The 23112-nt window shown below is 39.1% G+C and overlaps 3 protein-coding genes across 7 annotated transcripts in view; 1 reads left to right on the top strand and 2 right to left on the bottom strand.

Annotated features, from left to right (window-relative positions):
• Positions 1–2144, bottom strand: part of PHTF2 (putative homeodomain transcription factor 2) — a 125068-nt gene extending 122924 nt beyond the window's left edge. For all 3 annotated transcript variants that reach the window (XM_003406995.3, XM_064289910.1, XM_064289911.1), the window contains exon 1: positions 2111–2144. The gene's annotated coding sequence lies outside the window, so the exon portion shown is untranslated. The remainder of the gene's footprint in view (positions 1–2110) is intronic.
• Positions 1–23112, bottom strand: part of RSBN1L (round spermatid basic protein 1 like) — a 133434-nt gene that overhangs the window by 42533 nt on the left and 67789 nt on the right. The window contains exon 8 of one of the 3 annotated variants that reach the window (XR_010322665.1): positions 2000–23110. Coding sequence is in view for 2 of the 3 variants with exons in the window: in XM_003407182.4 (XP_003407230.2) it covers positions 22481–23110 (630 nt within the window). In the remaining variant the exon portion in view is untranslated. Of the gene's footprint in view, positions 1–1325; positions 23111–23112 lie in introns of those variants that run through there. The other 2 variants (XM_003407182.4, XM_064289909.1) reach the window with 2 other exon arrangements.
• Positions 6369–7684, top strand: TMEM60 (transmembrane protein 60). Its single transcript, XM_064289913.1, has one exon. It carries the CDS (start codon positions 6369–6371, stop codon positions 6768–6770), a length of 402 nt encoding a protein of 133 aa, XP_064145983.1. The 3' UTR covers positions 6771–7684.

Raw genomic sequence — 23112 nt, 5'->3', positions numbered from 1 at the left:
TGGACACGGGCAATACAGGGTGGAGAATACATGCTGTCTCATTAGGGGGAGAGCAGCCAGGAGGACGTAGCAAGGTGTGTATGAGTTCTTGTATGAGAGACTGGCTTGATTTGTAAACTTTCACTTAAAGCACAATAAATAATAATGATAAAAAAATTGTTCAAGCCACCTTCATTTCTAGACTCAACTGTTCAGTGCCAGTTTGGACTCAAAAGAAGTCTACCTTTGGAGGATTGACTATCCAAGTATGTCTCTATTGTACACTGTGCTTGATTTGCTTACCACATTTTTGTGCTCTATTGTAAATTTATTGTAAAGTGGTGAAAATTACAACACAACACTTCCAATCCTGCTAATACCTAGCATAATGCTGTCTGATGCATGCAGACTACCAACCTGTGTGGGAAGCAGCCTATTTCCTGAACAAGAAATTTTCCTGGAAACACCTCGTTTCTAGTCCCAGACACGGCTCATTCTCCCCAGACCTCCAGATTTCTTCCCTCTGGAATGTGGAGGCTAGGCCACCACAACTCACAGGGGATGCCCATTTCCTTCGCAAAAACTTAGCAACTCTTACTGCAAAATGTCAGAATTTCGAATTGCTATTACAATTCTTTAGGCTAAAACGCATAGTTTCCAAATTCTCAGAATTCTCCCTTCCAACATTAAAACTGTTACAATGAAGTCCACGGTTTTGGAGAAAACAAATTAAAAAAAATACATAACCCCCACAATGATGATCAAATACTAAGTCTACAACCATAGTCTTGGGGGAAAATTTTTTTTTTCTTTTAAATGTCTGAAAGTTGGCTCTCCTTGGAAATCCTATAGGGCAGTTCTACTCCGTCCTGTAGCGTCACTATGAGTCGGAATCGACTCAATGGCAACACGTTTGGGTTTTTTTTTGGGGGGGGGGGCTTAGTTGGCTAATGCTAACCAAAAATTATAAAACCAAAGCACCACATATAACAAAATAATCTCGAAGTAAGCAGGATGTACAGGAACAAGTGTAAATTACAAAACATTCAATACATTCGCCATGAATTTAAAAAACTGCTCGGTATGTATATACTGAGATTGATAAATGGGTCCAGATTCTGTACTTTCCTAGTCCAAAAAAACAAGCCAAACCCAGACTCATAGCGACACTACTGGGCAGAGAAGAACTGCCCCATAGTTTCCAATGAGCGCCTGGTGGATTCGAACTGACCTTTTGGTTAGCAGTCGTATCTCTTAAACACTACGCCACCGGCGTTTCCCTTCCCTAGTCAGTATATGTTAATATAAAGCAGTTCTTTGTTGTTGCCAGGCTAAAAATAGATATATTAGTGACAAAATGATCACCGAAGTTATACAGGGAGGTGTTGAGTTAGAAAGCCATGACTCAATAGGAACAATACCAGAACGCTGGCTGTCACTAACCCAACAAACAGGCAGGTAAAATACAAGAAAAGATGAAGAAGCAGGCTGACGGACCGCGATATTTTTCCAGACTACAAATATTGCTTAAGGCCAGTGCGTAAGATTTCAGCACCCGCTCGGCAGTCAGCGTTGGAATCAGAAAACTGAACTGTTGCCTACTCCGCGGTGCAGCGCAGCGACCCTCCCAGCCTGCGTCCGGCGCGCGGGGCCGCCCCCTCCTCCCGAGCCCGCTGCTCCGGCCGCTAGCTGACCTCTCCCCCGCCCACCCAAGCTCGGCCGCCCGACCGTCTGCACTCCCTCCTGGGCCCCGACGCCCCCCGACACAATGCCAAGAGAAGGAAAAGAAGGAGAAGGGCCGAGGGAGGGGGCCGAGGGGCGGCGTCTGCGCTGGGCTTCGGCCAGTCAACCTCAAGGCTTGAGGACAGCGCGGGCTCGGGAGGAGGAAGGCTGAGCCTTCGCGGCCGGCCGAAAGATGGCAGGGGGACGCGCCTGACCCCCGCCCCTGCCCGCAGGTGCCGATGGCTGCCGGGGAAGTCACCAGAGGCGGAGGGCGATGCGTTGGCCCCGGAGCTCCCACCTTAATCCCGTCGGCTGTTCTCTTCCCTCGTCCTGTCCATCCTAGGGATTCTGTCAGAGCCTAACGACCTCCACACGGCCCACCCAAGCGCGGAGGTGATGCCGCTCCTACCGTAAGAGCGGGCGCCTTGCCGCTAGGAGGCGGCCAGGGTGCGCGCAGAAGACACCGTAGCGATCGCCGCCGCCGCGGGAGCCGGAGGAGCCACACAACGCTGCCGGCAGACGCGCTGCCTCCAGAGCCGTCGCCCCACCTCCTCTCCCGCAGGATTTTGCGCCGGAGCCTGCAGTGCCACCCCTCCCGCCCCCTCCACTGGAGCGTAGGGCGAGAGGCGAGGCTGTGCGCCCCACGGGGGGTGGAGCCGAGTGTGGCTGGTCTTATTGGCATCTAGGGGCCCAATAAGACCACGAAATATCAAGACTGCGTTTAGACTGACTTTCCTCCTAACCAATGGATGTAGAGAGGCGGGCCTGGGGGCGGGAGGTCTTTCAATGCCGCCGTTTCGTCGAACCCGAATGTGAGGAAAGGTTGGTTGGTTTGCACTGGCGACCAAACGGCCCAATTACCGCGGGAAAAGGGGCCTCTGAACCCAGATTGGCGTCTTTTCTGCCTATAGGGTAGGCCTGGGGGGCGGTGAGAATTTGCCCCGGATGTGGGCGCGGCCCTGAGGTAGAACTGAGAGAGCGTCCGCCGTGGTCGTTTGGCGAGGCGGAACTGAGTCTTTTTTTTTAAGTTACAATGTGACGGGTTCTGGGTTTAATGGGGGAAAAAGTGTGGAAAAGGCCAAGGATCCGAACTGGCGGGTTTCCTGATCTTCGCGCCCCTCTCCGCTCTCCGGTCAGCGGCTCTGTTAGGTGAGTCCGGGGCTTCGACGGGCCAGCAACCCCCGAAGTGCACTCTCCCCCAGAGGCCCGGCGCTGGCCTCCCGCTGCTCCCGCGGGCTGTGCCGCCACCCCTCACCTCTTCATACTCCGGGCCTCAGGCGCGTACACACGCCTGCTTGGCCACAGGGCTTCTGTGTGCATGGTGGATCGTATCGTCCACGAACCGCACTCAGCTCCAAAAATGTGCCGGGCCCACAGCTCAGAATGGGGGGAGTCCGGACAGGGCATCGCGAGCGGACGATCTGCGTTTGCAGACGAAGGACAAGAACAGTTCAGGAGCGTCCTGAAGTCCTAGGAACCAGTAGGCCCGAATCGGATAGGTTGTCAGCAAAACGCTGTTCTCGTGAAGGATGCTTAAGTTGGGGAAGGCTGTTGCAGTACGGGCCTTTTGAAAGGGCTTCACAGTGAAAAGGAGTATTGTGTTGTGGGCTTATTAAGTAAAACTCTGGGATGAGGCGAGTTCACTTGGAAGAGTACCGGCCTTAGCGATAGAAGGGACATGCGGGTTGCGTGGGAAGCAGAGTAGATAAATTCATGAGTCAACTCAAAGCTGATACCTAGATGCAGGTGATGTGGGTAGGGTCCTCTAGATTTTCACATGAGGGCGATTTTGAAACATGCGAAGGAACACTTACCTGTCTTCCAGACACAAGAAATAACCACCTCAAAAGAGGAATATTTTAGTTGAGCTAATTTTTGTTTTGGAGTTTGCAGCCCCTTGAGACGAGTAGAAGGAGGAGATAAATAGGATTGCTTAAATTAGTGAAGATATAAATATAAAATTGGGGTCTTAAATGTCTTCATTGTAGCTCAGCATCCGCTCTCCCAAGTGTCATTCAAATGTCAGCAGAGTGCTCCCTTGAGAGCATTTTGGTGTCTTACATGCATACAGAACTTTGTTGCATCTTACATTATAAAGTTTGTAGTCACAATAAGACTGTTCTTTGCATCTTTTCACCACCCATCCTACGTAACTGTGGTGAATGCAGCCACCCTTTCTATGACCACTTGCCACTGCTCTCCTAGATGAGAAAAAATGCTTGACTCATTTGATGCTAGATGGAAAGGTTATATTTAAGCAAGTGTATTATCATAAGCCTTTTTTTTTTAAAGGTTCACAAAAACAAGGCCAGATAGATTGGCAATCAGGACTGAACAAACTTAATTTACAGGTAAAATCCATTTGTAGTTATTATTCAGCACACACCCCTACACCGCTCCTTCCCAATTCAGCTCCAAATTCATTATGTCAGCCTTCCGAGTAAATCTCTGAAACATGTCCCTGGCCAGGAAGGGAGAAGCAGCATGGCAAATGCCTTCCTAGGAGCAAAAGCACTGCAGTGTGCAGCATCTGCCAACTAGGTGAATAAACAGTGCAAGTAGATGGGTATAAGAGGGGAAAAGGGAGTTATAGGATTCTCATTTAGTCTACGGACTCATACATAAGTATTGAAATAAAACATGTATAGTCTTGCAACATTAAATGGTAGTCACCAACTATGTAAAGTAGTAGAGATGTAGCAGAGAACATCAAAGTTAATTCTAAACTATAATCAATTGAGCACTAGTCTTGTAATTTGGTTTACCTGGTCATTGGCAGAGGAGCCCTGCTGGTGCATTGTTTAAAGCCCTTGGCTGCTAACCAAAAGGTAAGCAGTTGGAACCTACCAGCCTCTCTGTGGAGAAAGACGTGGCAGTCTGCTTCCATAAAGGTTACAGCTGTGGAAACACTGTGGGGCAGCTCTGCCCTGTTCTGTAGGGTTTCTATGAGTTGGAATTAACTCGACTATGACGGTTTAGTCCTTTTCATGTTATTGCCAGTTTCTTCACCTTTTCTGTCTTATACTGCATCTTTACTCCTATGCCAAAGGATAACCCCCTCCACCTGTGCTTTTGTTCCCATCTCCCACCTTCTGTTCTTTTCCTTTTTCCATCAAGTATCTTCTCATTTGCAGTTTATCACTCCCCAGTGGCTTATTTCTCTAAATTTATTATACTTCTCTTCCTCCCTTCCTGAATATTCCTTCTCTTGTTCCTTTCCCAACCTCGTGTCTATCTTTTGTCTTCTCTTCTCCAAATGCCTCAAGAGTGTAACATGTTCTCATCAGTTTCCATTTCTTTATCTTCTGTTAACTCCTCACTCAACTATATGCCCTCTGTCTTCTCATTTCCTTTTCTACTTGTTCTTTTTCTAAAGGGCCACAACGTTGGTATAAAAAACTCGAGTATGTGTAGAAACAGACTGTAAATCTATTATGTGAATATTAACTATAATAAATGTTTATACCTAAGTAAATTTTAGATTTAATGCATTCCCAATGAAAATTTCAGGTTTAAAAAAGAATTAGCAATTTTAGCATTAAGAAAATGAAAGGGCAAAAAGAGTAGAAAATGTTCTGGAAAAGAAAAGAGTGAGTGTAGGCACTAGGCCTTCCAGATACTAGAGTATATACTAGAGCAACAATAGCAGTCATATAGTACTAGTACAAAACAGAAATATAAATCAGTAAAACAGAAATAGGCATATAAGAAATAGGTCTGATTGTAGAACAGTTCTTGGAAACCCTGATGGCATGGTGGTTAAGAGCTATGGCTGCTAACCAAAAGGTCAGCAGTTCAGATCCACCAGGCACTCCTTGTAAACTCTATGGGGCAGTTCTCCTCTGTCTTATAGGGTCGCTATGAGTTGGAATCAAGGGGAACAAGTTTGGTTTGGTTTTTTTTATAGAATAATTCACTATCAAATAATCACAAAACAACATCAAAAGTGGTCTTGATTATTGGTAATATGATACATACCACAAACCAAAATAATAAAATGAGAGGATACCTGTTAAAAGAAAGAAACCTTAGATGAAGAAAATAGATATTTATGAGAACTTTAGTGGGATAATGAGAATTTAATTAAGAAAGCAAGACCCATAGTATGTGAAAATCCAATGTTATCAATGCCATTTATATTAGTACAGTTACAGTTAAAACTCTCCTCTCCTGGCTTGATACCACCTCCTCTTCTTTCACTACTTCCATTTTGAATGGTTTTTCTTAGTACTCCCTGAAATTGAGTGGAATATCATATGTGCAAATGTGCAGGGAGGTAAATTAAGAGCATCCTGAGGTGCAGAAATAAAGTCAATGTGTGCTTGGACTTGAAGGATAGCAGTGGAAAGGAACAGATTGTTCTTGAATAGAGCTTATACCCAGTAGGTATATTAAAAATTTTGTTGTATTTTGTCAGGGGTTGTAAGAGAATTATGGATAGAATGTTGTCAAAGAGAGAAGGCTATAAGTTTTAGAGCTTATGAAAGGAAGAATGGTAGAGTGTTTTCAAAATTAGGAAATCTGAGAGTGGGAAAGAGCCAGCTTTGTTCAGTAATGATTTTTTTTTTTCTTTTTTCTGGTATCAAAACTATTTTGACTTTTTTTCCCCTTTCTTAGGGTATATATCCTTTTTTTGGACTCTGCAACAGCCTTTTTAAACTGTTTAAATGAGAATGTCCTTGGCTCAGAGAGTACTACTCACCTGGCTTTTCACATTACTCTTCTTGATCATGTTGGTGTTGAAACTGGACGAGAAGGCACCTTGGAACTGGTTCCTCATATTTATTCCAGTCTGGATATTTGATACTATCCTTCTTGTCATGCTGATTGTGAAAATGGCTGGACGGTGTAAGTCTGGCTTTGACCCTCGACATGGATCACACAATATTAAAAAAAAAGCCTGGTACCTCATTGCAATGTTACTTAAATTAGCCTTCTGCCTTGCACTCTGTGCTAAACTGGAACAATTTACTACCATGAATCTGTCCTATGTCTTCATTCCTTTATGGGCCTTACTGGCTGGGGCTTTGACAGAACTTGGATATAACGTCTTTTTTGTGAGAGACTGAATTCTAAATACATCATCTCATTTTTATTGCCGTTCAACAAGCTATCATTAAAGTGTTCTGAATCTTTGCAAGCTTCAAGAGTGCTAGAGAACTGAGAAAAAATACTAAATGTAGTTTTATACTGCTTCCCTAAAATAGACTTGGTGAATAAATCATGGACTTCTAATTAACCCAAAATTTAATTATTCAGTATTCAAGTCATTAATGTTCTTATTACCCATATGTAAATAAAGTTTGTTTTGGATCTCATCTTTCTACCTGACTCCTGAATAATCTGTTGTAGGTGGTATTTAAAGTAAGTAAATAAAACCTTTAATCTACATACGTGAGCTTAATGTATCATGGTCCCATTATGACCAAAGTAAATGGCCATATGTGCTTCTAATTTATGAAGGGAAAAAACACTACCAGTAGTTACTGAAATAGTTACAGATGTCATATCATGTTTATGGTTCAGAAAGAATCGGAGAGTTTGACAGCTTTTTATCAGCCTAAGTTCATTATTACCTCTGCCTTCTGTTTGGGACAGATGAGTTGGAAGTGGCATATTGAAACAGAGAAGCACATTCTTCCTAAAGTTATGGGAACCATACATCCAGGTTTGGTCAGGACAGGCCTACTTTATGCCTGTTGTCCCGGCATCCCAGGGAGTTAGTGCCCCCTTTCACTCTTAGAAAGGAGCCCTGGTGGTGCAGTGGTTAAGCCTTCAGCTGCTAACTGAAAGGTCAGCAGTTTAATACACAAGCTGCTCCACGGGTGAAAAATGTGACAATCTGCTTCCATAAAGATTACAGCCTTAGAAACCCTATGGGGTAGTTCTGCACCATTCTGTAGGTTTGCTATGAGTCAGAATTAATGGCAACAGGTTTGGTTTTTCACTTTTAGAAGTGTCCTTGATTGAAAAATTAAATAATCATCCTACTAGGGTACTTATAAACTCCAAAGAAGCAGAGGTGGCAGTACTTACAAGAATTCTAAAGTGGTTCATATGGCTTATAAGCCTAAAGCAGGATGATTGGTCCTGCCCTATACAGCTCTCACTTTTAACTCTGGGAAGAATGTAAAATAGTAGTTTGTTCTGTTTTTAAAATATCTAACAAGAAAGTGATTGCTCAATGCTAATACTTTGAGGAGTTACTTGAATATAGCATTTTGGTCTAGTTCTCCCTTGTGAAGATAACTAACATGGCAAAGTTTCTACCAAAATACCACAAATCAATACAGTTTAATTGTTAGGCATTTGAAGCTATAAAGCTAGGCTAAATAAATAAAAATTGATCAACTGCAAATATTTGTCTGTCTTTTAATTGGTATAAGTATATTGGGTATATAAAAATATGATTGAGAAGGATAGTTAATATGGGGAACTGAATGCTCCAGGCTTGATCAACTATTCCTAATTTGACTGAGAGATCCAAACTACTTGGTGTCTGTAATCTATCATTAGATAGATTCAAAGTAAGAGAAAGTTTTCATCTCTGAGAAACCAGCCAGGAGGATCTAAATTGTGACTGTTTCGTAGTTCAGGAAAAGCTGTATTCATGCAAGTATTATCTAAGTATAATCTCCTTTTTCTTCAGGAAAAGGAAAAAAAGGGACTGCACCATGTGCAAAAAATCAGCTAGGCCAGGAGTCAGCAGAATTTTTCTGTAAAGGGTTTACATAGTTCATACATTGCAGGCCATGTCATCTCTGTTGCAACCACTCAACTTAGCCATTGTAGCAAGAAAGCAGCCATAGACAATATGTAAACAAATGATCATGATTATGTTTTGATGAAACTTTATGGACAGTGAATTTCATATAATTTTCACATGTTACAAAATATTACTCTCGATTTTTGTTTCAACCATTGAAACTATAAAAATTCTTAGCACATAGGCCATACAAAAATAGGCAGTGGGCTTGTAATGGCCTATGTCTGGTAGTTTGCTGACCTCTGAACTAGACCATGAAACAAGCAAAAGCAGAAATTCTGTGTGAGAGTGCTAAGGGGAAAGGCAAAGTAGTTTTTTCCTTCAAGGAATGGAGAGAGAAATGGATAGAACTATAGGTAAAGGGCAACACAATAACCAACCTTTACACATGAAGATCAATCAATTTTAATAGCATGTGAAAGATTTCCAGAAAATAGAACTCTTTCCCTGTTTCACTTAGCATGCTGCCACACTAAACACTTGAAAGCAGCACAATAAGTTACCATTAACCTGTGCGTCCATGATTGGAACACATTTAAAACATTAAGTAATCAAAGACAAAGATAGAAATTAGGCTCCCAGGTGCAAAAGGCAAAACAAATAGAATAATACCTTCCTAGGTTTTCTTTTAGTTATTGGATGCTTCCTTTATAATAACAGAGATGTTTACTAGTGGTATTTTTGAAAAGAATTAACACTGTTCCAAGAAAGAAGCTTAAACATCCAAAGCTCTTAGTAAGCCATTATTTCCTAGGTCAGCATAGGCAAGTAACTTAATCTAATTTGGGCAAAAGATTTGTTATCAAAATTTTTAAGGAAAAGCAACTTGCAAATGAAATAATGTTTTATAAGGCTTGAAAATATGGTAAGTAGAAAATAGATGTGCAGGGGGTCTGCAACTTGTCCAGTAATATTTCATGAACATAGAGTTCAGATACAGCTGCATCAGCAGCATATAAAATATGAACACAAATCCACCAATGGAGAGTTTTTAAACACCAAAAAAAAAAAAAAAATGCACAAAGCTACAAGAAGTAGAGAGCCATTTTGGGCTAAAGCTTAGCTTTAATTAATGATTATTAGCCTTATAAATTTGGTCACCTGGTTTCCACTTTGCTTTTTCACAGTAGAACAGCTAAGTAAAGAGGAATTGATCTTGGTTGATGAACAGAATCACATGATTATCTCAAATGATGTAGAAAAGGCATTTGATAAAATCCAACACACTTTCCTGATTTAAAAAAAAATTCTCAGCAAAATAGAAAGGAAATTCCTCAACACAAATTAAGGGCATATATAAAAACCAACAGCCAACATTATTCTCAGTGGAGAGAGACTGAAAACCATTCCCCTTCTGAATGGGAATGAGACAAGGATGTCCATTATCACCTCTCTTACTCAATACTGGAAATCCTAGCTAGAGCAATAAGACAGGAAAGGGAAATAAAGGGCATCCAAATTGGTAAAGAAGAAGTAAAACTATCTCTATTCACAGATGACATGATCCTATACACAGAAAATCCCAGAGATTCCATGAAAAAATTACTGGAACTAATAGAAAGTTTCAGCAAAGTGTCATGGTAGTACAAGATCAACATACAAAAATCAGTTGGATTCCTCTACACAAATAAGGAGAATTCCAAAAAGGAATTCAAGAAAATAATAGCATTTACAATAGCCCCCAAAAGGATAAAATACCTAGGAATAAATCTGACCAGGGGTGTAAGAGACTTTTATACAAGGAAAACCACAAAACACTACTGCAAGAAACCAAAAGAGACCTACATAAATGGAAAAACATACCATGCTTATGGATTGAAGACTTAACACTGTGAAAATGTCAGTACTATCCAAAGTAGATCTACAGATATAATGTAATTCTGAACCAAATCCCAACAACATTCTTTAATGAAATGGAAAAGCTTATCTCCAACTTTATATGGAAGGGAAAGAGGCCCCTAATAGGTAAAGCATTATTGAAGAAGAACACAGAACTTACTATACAGCTATGGTAATCAAAACAGTCTGGTACTGGTACAATGACAGACACACAGACCAATGGAAAATAATTGAGAACCCAGAAGTGAATCCATCCATCTGCAGACAGATGATCTTCAAGAAAGGGTCAGCGTTCACTCAATGGGAAAGAGATTGTCTCTTTAACAAATGGTGCTGGCAAAACTGGATATCCATTTGCAGAAAAATGAAATAGGATCCATACCTCACACCATACACAAAAACCAACCCCAAATGGATCAAAGTTCTAAATGTTAAGCCTAAAACTATAAAGTTCCTAGAAGATAACATAGGGACAAAGCTAGGGGTCCTAATTTATGGCATAAATACACTATCAAGCATAACTAAAAATGCACAAACAGAAGATAAACTACATAACTGAGATTGTCTAAAAATTAAATAGTTAAGCTCATCAAAAGACTTTAGCAAAAGAGTATAATGATAACTCACAGGCTTGGAAAAACATTTGGCAACAACATATCTGACAAGGGTATAATCTCTAAAATACATGGAAAACTTCAAAAACTCATCAACAAAAAGACAATCCAATCAAAAAGTGGGCAAAGGACATGAACAGACACTTCACCAAACGAGACACTCAGGTGGCTAACAAACATATAAAAAGATGCTTGTGATCATTAGCCATTAGAGGAATATGAATCAAAACTATAATGAGATACCATCTCACCCCTGCAAAAAATGGCACTGATCAAAAAGACAGGAAACAACAAATGCCGGCGAGGTCCTCAGGAGACAGGAACTCTTAACACACTGCTGGTGGGATTGTAAAATGGTATAACAACTATGGAAAATGGGATGAGATTCCTCAAAAAGCTAGAAATAGAAATACCATATGATCCTGCAGATGGTATTTCCTAGAGAAATAAGCAGTGACAAAAATAGACAGATGCACACCCATGTTCATTGCAGCATTATTCACAATAGCAAAAAAGATGGAAACCAACCTAAATGCCCATCAACTGATGAATGGATAAACAAAATATGGTATATACATACAGTGGAATACTACACAAAAGAAGAATAATGAGTCCGTGAAACATACTATGATCTGGAGGACATTATGCTGAGTGAAATAAGTCAATCAAAAAGGACAAAGATATGGTATCACGTATAAAAAAGTCAATAGGTTTACACACAGAAAGCAACATTCTTTGATGGTTACCAGGGAGAGGGAGGGAGAATCACTAGATAGTAGACGCATGTTAATTCTAGTGAAGGGAAAGGCAGTACACAATATGGGGCAAGTCAGCATAATGTGACCAAGGTAAAAGAATACACGAAGAGGTACACAGGAATAAAGGGCAACTACAGTAAATGCTATAACATACACAGTTCTGCAACAACAGCAATAACCAAAAATTTGTGAGTGGTTATGTGGGTAGAGGAAACCCTGGTGGCATAGTGGTTAAGTGCTACGGCTGCTAGCCAAAAGGTCGGGAGTTTGCATTTGCCAGGCGCTCTTTGGAAACTCTCTGGGGCAGCTCTATTCTGTCCTGTAGGGTTGCTATGAGTTGGAATCAACTCGACGGCATTGGGTTTTGGTTGGTTTGTTATGTAGGCAGATACATAGGCTGTATAGGTGTGAGAGGGCATATAGGAGTACATGTGTGTACATCTATAGGTATAATTGTGGGCATTTGTATATACATATTTGTATGTGCTGCATATATATTCATATATATAACAGAGTACATAGGCATAATTATGGAAACTTCCTAGACATATCCAAACATCTCGTGGGATTGAGTTACTGGGTTTGAAGGCTCAGGACCAGTCTTGGGGGACATCTAGGTCAATTGGCATAGATTAATTCATATAGATAATGTTTGACATCCTGGTGCGGTGAGTAGTGTTTGGTATCTTAAAAGCTTATGAGTGCTTAATGGTCTAACTGAGACTAGAAAGACCCTGGTGGTCATGGCCCCAAGACCTTCTGTTGGCCTAGGACAGGAACCATTCCCGAAGCTAACTCTTAAGACATGGATTGGACTGGACAATGGGTTGGAGAGGGATGCTGGTGAGGAGTAAGCTTCTTGGATCAGGTGGACACTTGAGACTATGTTGGTATCTCCTGCCTGGAGGGGAGATGAGAGGGTAAAGAGGGTTAGAAGCTAGCGAAATGGATATGAAAAGAGAGAGTGGAGGGAGGGAGCAAGCTGTATCATTAGCAGGAGAGTGGGAGCATGCAGCAAGGTGTATATAAGTTTTTATGTGAGAGACTGACTTAATTTGTAAACTTTCACTTAAAGCACAATAAAAATTATAAAAAAAAAAAAGCTTATGAGCGGCCATCAAAGATACAACTATTAGTCTCCTTCCATCTGGAGCAAAGGAGAGTGAAGGAAACCAAAGACTCAAGGAAATAATCCACAGGACTAATGGCCCACATGAACCACAGCCTCCTCTAGCCTGAGACCAGAACAAGATAAGGCCCAGCTACCACTACCGACCACTCTGACCAGGGACACAATAGAAGGTCCTGGTTAAAATGGAATGAAAATGTAGAACAAAACTCAAATTCATGGAAAAGACCACACTTACTGGACTGCCAGAGATTGGAAGAACCCCCAAGAATATCACCCTAAGACACCCTTTTAATATGGAACTAAAGCCACTCCCAGAGGTCACCATGCAGCCAAATAGATTGGCCTATAACACCCATGAGGAATGTACTCCTTAGAACAATCAACTATACGAGACCAAATGGGCAACATTTGCCCAAAAGCAAAGATGAGAGGCAAGGAGGGGCAGAGAAACTAGATGGATGGAAAGGAGAAGGCAGGGTGGATATGGGGAGAGTGCTGACACATTTACGGGGATAGCAACCAATGTCACAGAACAATTTGTATGAATGGGAATCTAGTTTGCTGTGTTAACTTTCACCTAAAACAATAAAATGTTCAAAAAAAATCTAAATATGCAACTAGCATATGAACCAGTAGAATGAAAAGAAGTTGAGATGAAGATCACCAGAAAACTCACTGAAAAATAAATGAGAAAATATAGCAAGAGGTAAAGGATGATGTAAAGTAGGTCTTTTTAGTTTTATATATACCAGAAGAGATATGAACATGTTGAAAAGTGCATAAAAATGTTCCTATTGGAAGGGAGAGGGTGAAAAAAGAAAGGATTCTGTAAGCTTCCCAGTATGGGTAAATGGAATGGAGTCCAAAGTCCGAATGAAAGAACTAGGCTTTGATCATGGAAAGGATACTCTACTAAAACGATAGGAGCTTAAGAGGTATGTATGTTGATAGCTTAAAAGAAGTAGAAAAATGGAATTTCGAGGGGAGTGGAGGTTTCAAAAACTAGTGAGTTGACTAGAAAATCAGCAGGATTGCCAGACAATGTTGAGAGCCCAAGTGAGGTTAGAGATCATAAATCTCCCCTGTAATGTGACATTATATGTTGCCTGGACTTAAGCATGGAATTTTGGCAAACTGGAACAAGGAAAGGACAGTAGACCAAAGGAGTTTAGGCCTATTGAAATGATGGACTGTAAAAGCAAACCTGCAGAAGTGAAATGAAGAAAAGGATAAGAACTCACTAAGGTAGAAACAGTCATGTCCAGAGAACTTGGAAAACAAAAGGAATGCGTGAATTTACAGGTGAGGTCAAAGCAGAATATATTTCTATACTTAAGACTACAAATCTATAGCGTAAAATATGCTGCAAGAAGGAATCTGCAAAAATAACCCATAAAAAAAATTTTTTTTAATTGGTATGCTTGTGCTTTGTGACATAAATATTGAAGAATTACAGAATGTTAGAACCAAAAAAAAAAAAAACCTAAAAAATAAAAATCTTCATAATGGAGAAACTAAAGCCCAGATGAATGAAATGAAATTATCCGATGGTGACTAATAAATCAAGGAGCTTGTCTGGATCCAAATGCTGTTTCCACAAATAGGTCTCCTACTGAGGAAAAAAAAAAACCATCAATGGAAGGTGCTGTTATTAAATGCTAGGTAAAGATAAGGAGTTACTGCTGAAATGTTGGTAATTTGAACTCATCCATAGATGCCTCTGAAGACAAGCCTGGCAATCTGCTTCCTTGAAAACCCTATGGAGCAGTTAGTTCTACTCTACACATATGGGGTTGCCATGAGTTGGAACTGACTCCATGGAAACTAACAAGTAAAAATAATATTGTGTTAAAAGCTTCTATTAAAGGGATTTACTTTACACTTTAAAATCAGGAAAGGTGTGCATCAGGGTTGTTATCCTTTAACCATACCTATTCAATCTGTACGTTGAGCAAATAATTCAAGAGGCTGGACTATATCGAGAAGAACAGATTGGAAGAAGACTCATTAACAACCTGCATTATGCAGATGACACCATCTTGCCTGCTGAAAGTGAAGAAGACTTAAAGCACTTACTGATGAAGATCGAAGACCACAGCCTTCAGTATGGATTGCACCTCAACAAAAAGAAAACAAAAATCCTCACAACTGGACCAATAAGCCACATTATGATACATGGAGAAAAGACTGAAGTTGTCAAGGATTTCATTTTACTCGGATCCACAATCAACACCCATGGAAGCAGCAATCAAGAAATCAAAAGATGCACTGCATTGGGCAAATCTGCTGCACAGGACCTCTTTAAAGTGTTGAAAAGCAAAGATGTCACCTTGAAGACTAAGGTGCACCTGACCCAAGCCATGGTATTTTCAATCACATCATATGAGTGTGAAAGCTAGACAATGAATAAGGAAGACCAAAGAATTGATGCCTTTGAATTGTGGTGTTGGTGAAGAATATTGAATATACTGTGGACTGCCAAAAGAACGAACAAATCTGTCTTGGAAGAATTACAACCAGAATGCTCCTCAGAAGCAAGGATGGCAAGACTGTGTCTCACATACTTTGGGATGTTGTCAGGACAGATCAGTCCCTGGTGAAGGACATCATGCTTGGTAAAGTACAGGGTCAGCAGAAAAGAAGACAATCCTCAACGAGATGAACTGACACAGTGGCTTCAACAATGGGCTCAAGCATAACGATTGTAAGGATAGTGCAGGACCGGGCAGTGTTTCATTCTGTGCTACGTAGGGTTGTTCTTAGTTGGAACCGACTCAATGGCACCTAACAACAACCTTATACTTTAATGTTTATTCCCATTTTGCTTGCCCTGTAATCAAGTCGGCCAATCATACTCTATTGACCACTATCTTATACCACAAAGCAAATGTAGTACCACTATCATTTATACCCTACAAAAATTTATAATTCAATTATATCAGGAATAAGCAGTCTGAGATATGATTTTGAATTGCCAGCAGTGGACAAAAGGCTGAACCAGGAAGAAGCTTGTTTTTGATATCCACCTACCTGTACCATACCTTGCCTAGACCCCCTCATAAAACTTTTTCCTCCTCCCAGATGCCTATCCTCTGCACAAAATTACAGAGGAATACATAGTCAAGAAAATTAGTGAGGAAGGCATGAGAGGATAGTGGTGACCAACTGGCACACAGTTCTTCTATTCTTTTATTATGTTAATTCTAGGAGCAGAAGTTAACATCTGCAGAGTGTTAACATAATTTGGTTTCCTCACCCCCAACAAAGATACAACTTATTCTTCTGAATGTTTATTGAACACAAAGTATACTCTGTTAGATGATGGAGATACAAAAGTGATAAAAGAAAATTTCAACTTCTAGCTCATGGTTGAGCTAGAGGAGTCCAATATGTACTTCACTAATATATATGTTAAAGGGTGTAAACAAAGGGGCCCAGGAGGCAGAAGAATTGATTCTGCTGCAGTAAGGGTATAATTAGACAGATGAGATCAGTAAAGTCTATACAAAGGAGATGATGCTTAACTGAAGTACGATTTCACTGTGCTATACTCAAAACAGAGATGTTCCCAGCAAAGGCAAAAAAGTTTACAAGTACATGGAGGAAATGGTAAGTACTACCACCTGGTAAAGTTGAAAAATGGGTACATCAAATGGAAGAGATTGTGGTAGATGATTCTGGAAAGGAAGAGCCATATTATGAAGGTTCTTCAGTGCTAGGTTAAGGATTTGGCTTTACACTTTAGGAAAGGAGGAGCCATGGAATTTTCTAAGCAAAAGAATAACAGTCATATCTGTGTTAGAAAGGTTAAACTGGTGATTACAAAGAACAGATGGGAATAATGGCAGGTGCAGAAGACTGCAGACAGCCTAGAGTATTTTAGGCTATTTTTAAGAGTCCAGGTTAAATAAACATCTACTATGACTGTGAAATGACGAGTAGATTGACTATATACATTTCTAGGGTCAGGTCAAGAAAACTTGATGACAAAATTGGACATGCTTAAAGGAAAAGACAGAGAAATCAGATTACTATGACTGTAGAGAGATGGTGATGCCAGTAACAAATTAAGGGGGAGAGGAGCGATATAAAGTGGAGGTGCCCTGCCAGTTAAAAAGGCAGGGTGTTGCCATCTTGGAGCACAGCCAGCAATGACCCTAGACAGGGAGTATCAACCAAAACCCACTGCCGTCGAGTCGATTCCAACTCATAGCTACCCTATAGGACAGAGTAGAACTACCCCATAGGAGCCTGGCAGATTCAAACTGCCGACCTCTTGGTTAGCAGCGATAGTACTGAACCACTACGCCACCAGGGTTTCCGGACAGGGAGTACAGGAAGGCAAATTCATGGAGCTCCCAACAGGAGATAGAGCACTCACCCCATATACCAGCCCTTTATCCCAGTGACCCTCAATGTGTCACTGTAGCCAGAGCATCCCCGCTCAGGCCCACTGCTGCACCAGGCTGCACTGACGCTCTCCTCCCACCACTTGACCAGCTGTTGAACAGAGGGAAGCAAGCCCATATCACTCCCTGTCCCATCCAACACCCCCACCTAACTGGCGAGGGGCTGTGAAGGCTCCTACTTTGCTGGATCGACATCAGGAAGAAGACAGCACTCGTCCTACCTGCTGCTGCCCTTGCCCACCGGGCCAAGGTGAAGCAGCAAAGCTCGCCTGGCTCGCCTGCCCACACATATCAAAACAAAACGAAGAAGCAGGACAAAACATATATAGTCAATAAATAAAACCGTAAAGCCTCAGAAACACCAGACAATATCAAAACACATAAAAAAGCAGGACAAGATGGCTCTAGCAAATGACCAAAATAAAAGAATCAGATGACCTTCAAATACAAGGCAGTGGAACTACCTGGTAGGGAATCCAAAAGAATAATATTCAGGGCTCTCCAAGAAATTAGGAAAGAGATCAAGGAAAACGCAGACAAAATCATGGAAAACAGATAAAACCAACCAAAACATAGCCATAATCAAGGAAAACAAAGCAACAGAAGAATTTAGAAAAACAATACAGAACAAAACATCAAAATAATTAGAAATCTTACAAAAACCACAACTAGAAATCCTAGAGATAAACAACAAAACTTCAGAAATGGACAACTCAGAATGAAATTGTAGTAAGAAAAGGAATGGAAGATGAAAAAGTGAAGCAAGACAGAAATCAACAACTCTGTCAGTCAAGAACAGAAATGGAACAAGAGCCTGAGCAAAAATCAGACTCAAGAAAACAGTTTTTTAAAGAAGACTTGAGATTTTTTACACAAGATCTGGCTCACTAAAAAACAAATTTCAAGAAAAGAAGAAACATAAGGGAGGGTGAGTCAAACTATCCACCCAAATAAATGTTTTAACATGGTATTAAGCAAAGTATTTGCTACTATCTTGACTTGCCTCTGAGTCTGCACACTTAATAATCTTCATTTTTACAAGAGCCAGGAACTTCATATGAAAGCATATTTAACATTTTTAAAATAGATGAATAAATTCTAAATTTCAAAATGAGTACAAGGATCCAGAATTCTCGTATTTTAAGAGTACAGTTCTTGATGGGCAGATTATAGTAATGAAATGTTCAACTAGTAAATTTTAATTTCCAGTTAACATAAATTCTACTTGCCCATAGTTTGGTCTCAGATCACCACACTCCCTGATTGGGTATGAAGTCCAGGAATAGCTGAAGATAACCTCAATCACATGCAATGTTTTCTCCTTTCCCTGCTCTCCCAGTAAAGATGTGTCATATGATGATTGTAAGCTTATAGGAAAGACATCTCTGCTTTTAGCCTCCTTGTGTTTGACATTCTAAAAAGTGATTACTACCATCTGCAATATGCAGTGGATTACAGAAAAGCTGGGATAGAGAAACTAAAGGGATTTATAGCTCCCCCAAGTTGTCCTCTTAATTATCTTATATGAAGTGTACTGTCAAGGCCAAACATATCAAATATAACTCAGAGAATAGAGTTCATTCTAAAACCAGAAAATTTTGTTTACATATCAAACTAATTGTATCAAGTGGGGGAAAGATTAAGAGCTATTCAACCGCTCTGAAGATCTAAAACACATTGTCGCTTTTTAACAGCCTGAAAGTATTTTTAAAAGAATAGCACTTTTGTCCTCCCCTCTTTGGAAAAAAATAGTTATGTCTAGCAGAAACAGGGGGCATGACTTTTACCATGCCATCACAGCACCCATCCCTAAGTAGTTTAACCTTGTTTATGGCAATCGTCAATATTCTTTCTCCCAGTTGGTGTGAGTAAATTTTTGAGAATTAGTTTTTAAGAAGAAGAAAAAAAAGATCTTCAGATTGGAATCATTTTCAAGATCTTAGAGTTTCTGCTGAAGACAGAAAAACAAGAACTTATTTTAAAGATGACGAGATTAAAACAAAATGTTAAATGTAAGGAAATAATTAAACAAAACAAAGGTAAAAAGATTATGGTTGTCAATTTTAGTATTTATTGAAAGGTGGAAGACAAGGAAAATTCCTCTCAAAAACAAATCCTGCACCTTTGTTAAATGTAAAATGAATTTTGAGATATTTGCTTTACATGACAATGAACTTGTCCCAAAAATAAATGAATGCAAATTTACCAAAAACAGTGCTAATTTATTATTTACAAAAATGATCTTACCTTTCATAACTATTGGGGGAAAAAAAAACTGTTTTGCACTCAGAAGCACTAATAAAATACCTTAAACATAAAATCCAAGAAATAAAATCTTTCCTACCCTCCACAATCCTCCCAAAAGTTATAGAGTGGATTAAAAATGAATGTATATGGACACAAACATATTTTTCCAACAAACTAACTTACATACAGATACATACACACACACACACACACACACAGTGTTATGCTAAATCAACCTAATCTTTAAGGCCAATAAGCCTTAGTGACAACAAAGATAATGAATATGGCTTTAGTAAAGTTTTCAACTAAATATCACAAATACTTAATTCATTTGCTAGCTAACCAGCTAACCTGAGTACGGAATATATGTTACTTTGCTAAAAGGGTATGAACAAAAGCAATTAAAAAAAAAAAAAGTACTGTAGCAGACACCACTAAGGTACCTTAGTTTTTTTCCAAAGTTCTATATATGAATTTAATAATTTACATGACAATTGATTCTATATTTTATATGGCCATGTCAGAAAATGTTCTTTAGTGTTCTGGTCTAAGAAATTGAAAATGAAAGTAAAAAATTTGCTGTGTTCAGATAAAGAACTGGAATGTACTAACTAGAAAACCATTAATATAATGCAGTATTAAAATAGAAATTATTTGTGTGTAACAAAGGTAGTCAACAAGTTCTCAGATTACATAGAAGAGGGTTTTAAAATTATAACCCATAAAACAAGGAAAGTAAGCATTCAAGGCAATAACAAAGCTGTATCTTGAAATCTAAGCCCATGATTCATAGTTCACCTCCAAAGAGATGTATGCATTTTAAAAAACAAAATTTCAAATTATGGAGAAGTTTATGTATAGATTATATATGAAACTACACCTAAAAGCAATCATTCTGATTGTTTTAGATATGCCTTCCTTTAAGTGTAAGGCTCACGTATTTTGGAGGGGTACCTTAAGACATTACAGTATGATCTCATGCATTTATGTATATGCTACTGGAAAACTACAAGCAAAACTAAATATGTCACTTTCAATTAAAAACAAACATTTTAAACACATTCTCTACTTCCAAATACTGATTTGTTATAAACTTTTGTCTCCCAAAAAAGTAGGGCATATCTATAAATTTAGCTAATAGAAGATTGAACAGGTGGGGAGGATAAGACAGTGACATATAAAAAAAATAAAACCCGTATTTACATTAACATGATTTATACCTTTCGTAGCCCATAAAACTTCCTATGTTGAACTTATATTAATTTCCTACGAAGCATCCAGATTTCCTACAATATTTGCCTACCTTTTTATTAACCTGGGAGCTTAAAACTGTCATCGTTGCTGCAGTTAATTTTTTTTTGTTCTGGTGAAAAACCTTCTAAGTGACTTCTCCCTAACCAGAAAGATGAGTAATTTTGATGGGTACCACAAATGAGGCTAGAGCACAGACCACTGAAATGGGGATAGCAACATTAGCCTAAAAGGCAGCACAAAGAACCCCAGATAAAAGTCATCGACCAAAGTATGAACCCAAAATAACACCAAAGACAGATAAAACAGATTCACAATGTATGGAGTTTCTTGCATTAAAGCATACATCAAAGACATTTATCTTTTAATTGCAGTAGTGGAAGAAGTCTAAATTAATGCAAAAGTTCATCATTACAGACATCTGTTTCGCTCATTATCTTTAGCTAGGCACTAGCAATCCCATTTCCTGCCTCAATTTTATATTGTAGAGCTTCTTTTTGAAAAGGAAGTACTCCAAGTTGTTTGCTTTGCGGGGGCGAGGGGGGGGGGGTCCTGAGAAAGGTGAGTTACTACATCTTACTTTGTCACTTTTATCTCTGTATATGGCAGCTGAGGTATTGCTGTTATTTTACAACTTTGTATTTGCCAAATTTTCCTTCCATTTTACATGAAAATGTAAAAGATCTTAATCATTCCCAATTAAACTTTTTGTAACTAAAGACTTTTACTCTGTTATAATTAAGTGCAATGCAAGCGCTGATCAGTAAGCAAATTTCTCCAATTTTTATCATTCTATTCACTACAAGAAAAATTTTAGGGCTATGTAATCTGGCCACACAATTTCACTAGTTAGAAGGGTTAGATATCAGTAACAGACCTTGTTTCTCCTAACTTTCTAAAATTGTTTCTATTACCTAAACTGTTTTCTTAATGTTTAACATAAATATTTTAAAATGTGTTCCAGGGAGTAGGGCTAAGAATTTTCACATATTCATCTTATTCAGTAACTTCAGAAATTATGCAAAATATGATATACATATATACATTCCCATACATACACACGCACACATACATATGCTTTCATAACTGAATCTTCATTTTTAAAAATGCTTGCACAGTGTGGGAAATTTAAATATTCACTACATTTGAATACTTATATTTGCACTCCATTACCACTCTAAAGGGACACACCAGCAGAGATAAACAACATATTTCAAATAAATGATTTAACTGAATTGTCAGTTTGTCTTTTGCAGACCCAACAGAAAACATATTTGTTATGAACCTTTATTAAGTGGCTCACGTTTCAGTATAAATCACACTAAAAAGATTTTTAAAAAGCTATTTACACTACAGTGCTGACACATTTAAAATTAAAAAAAAAAAAAAAATTGGTATAAATAAATTCTATGGAAAAGCCTTAAACTGTCAAAGAATTCTGGCTCATATTACAAAATATATATATATATGTGTGTATATATATATGTATATATATGTTAATGTCAGCTCTATTCTAAAACCTACAACTCAAATGATCCAAAGGCTATGTTTAAACCTGCAATGTTTACAGTGCATCTGGCCCTAAGTGCTTTGATACTTCACAGTTATGGACAGGCACTGAGGAATGTTACAAAGCTACATAAACTATTTTTTTGTAACAGACTTGAGAGCAAGTCCTTGGCTTGCTTTCAGAATTCATGAATCTTTATTACATTATTAACTTTAAAAAAAAAAAAACAGAATTTTAAGTGGTATGTACAAATTTAGCACAAAATGTCATCATCTTTTCTATCTTGATTTAAATGGGTTGAACTATGTTGCCGTGTATCAACTAGACTTATACGACTTCCAGCGCACAATTCTTCCTTTAAATCTTTGTTGCTGTTTTCAAATTTAGAGTCCACGTCTGTAAAATGAACATGATCCAATTTTCCTTTAATATTCTTGCTATCCATATTATTAGATGCTCTAGTCTTTTCAGAAATACTAACATTCACGGGTTCTTCCTTGATTCTTACAGATGCAATAGGTTCATGTTTAATTCTCTGTAATTCATATTTAGAATGAAGTTTGTCTGAAAAAACAGAATCCAAGGAGGTTTTGCTAACAGCACAAATCACGTTGTCAGTGTGAGGTCCAAGGACTGATGACGTAGCATCTGAGGAGGTGCTTGTTTCATGATCAGCTGTATTCTGAGAAGTGTCGTCCTCTGAGTGATATAACTTAAGACGAACATGCCATGCTAAGCTGCATACAGCTGAAACTGTCTTGAACTGATGCACAACATTCCTCGGAATAAAATAAATGTCATTATCATACAGCTGAATCCTGGCATAGCGGATGCCTTCCCGCCTCAGTTGATTAAGTTTTGCATCATCAACCCACTGGACACACT

Source organism: Loxodonta africana, chromosome 8 (genome assembly GCF_030014295.1).
Source record: "Loxodonta africana isolate mLoxAfr1 chromosome 8, mLoxAfr1.hap2, whole genome shotgun sequence".
Classification (NCBI taxonomy): domain Eukaryota; kingdom Metazoa; phylum Chordata; class Mammalia; order Proboscidea; family Elephantidae; genus Loxodonta; species Loxodonta africana.
This window is presented reverse-complemented; position numbering and strand designations above follow the sequence as displayed.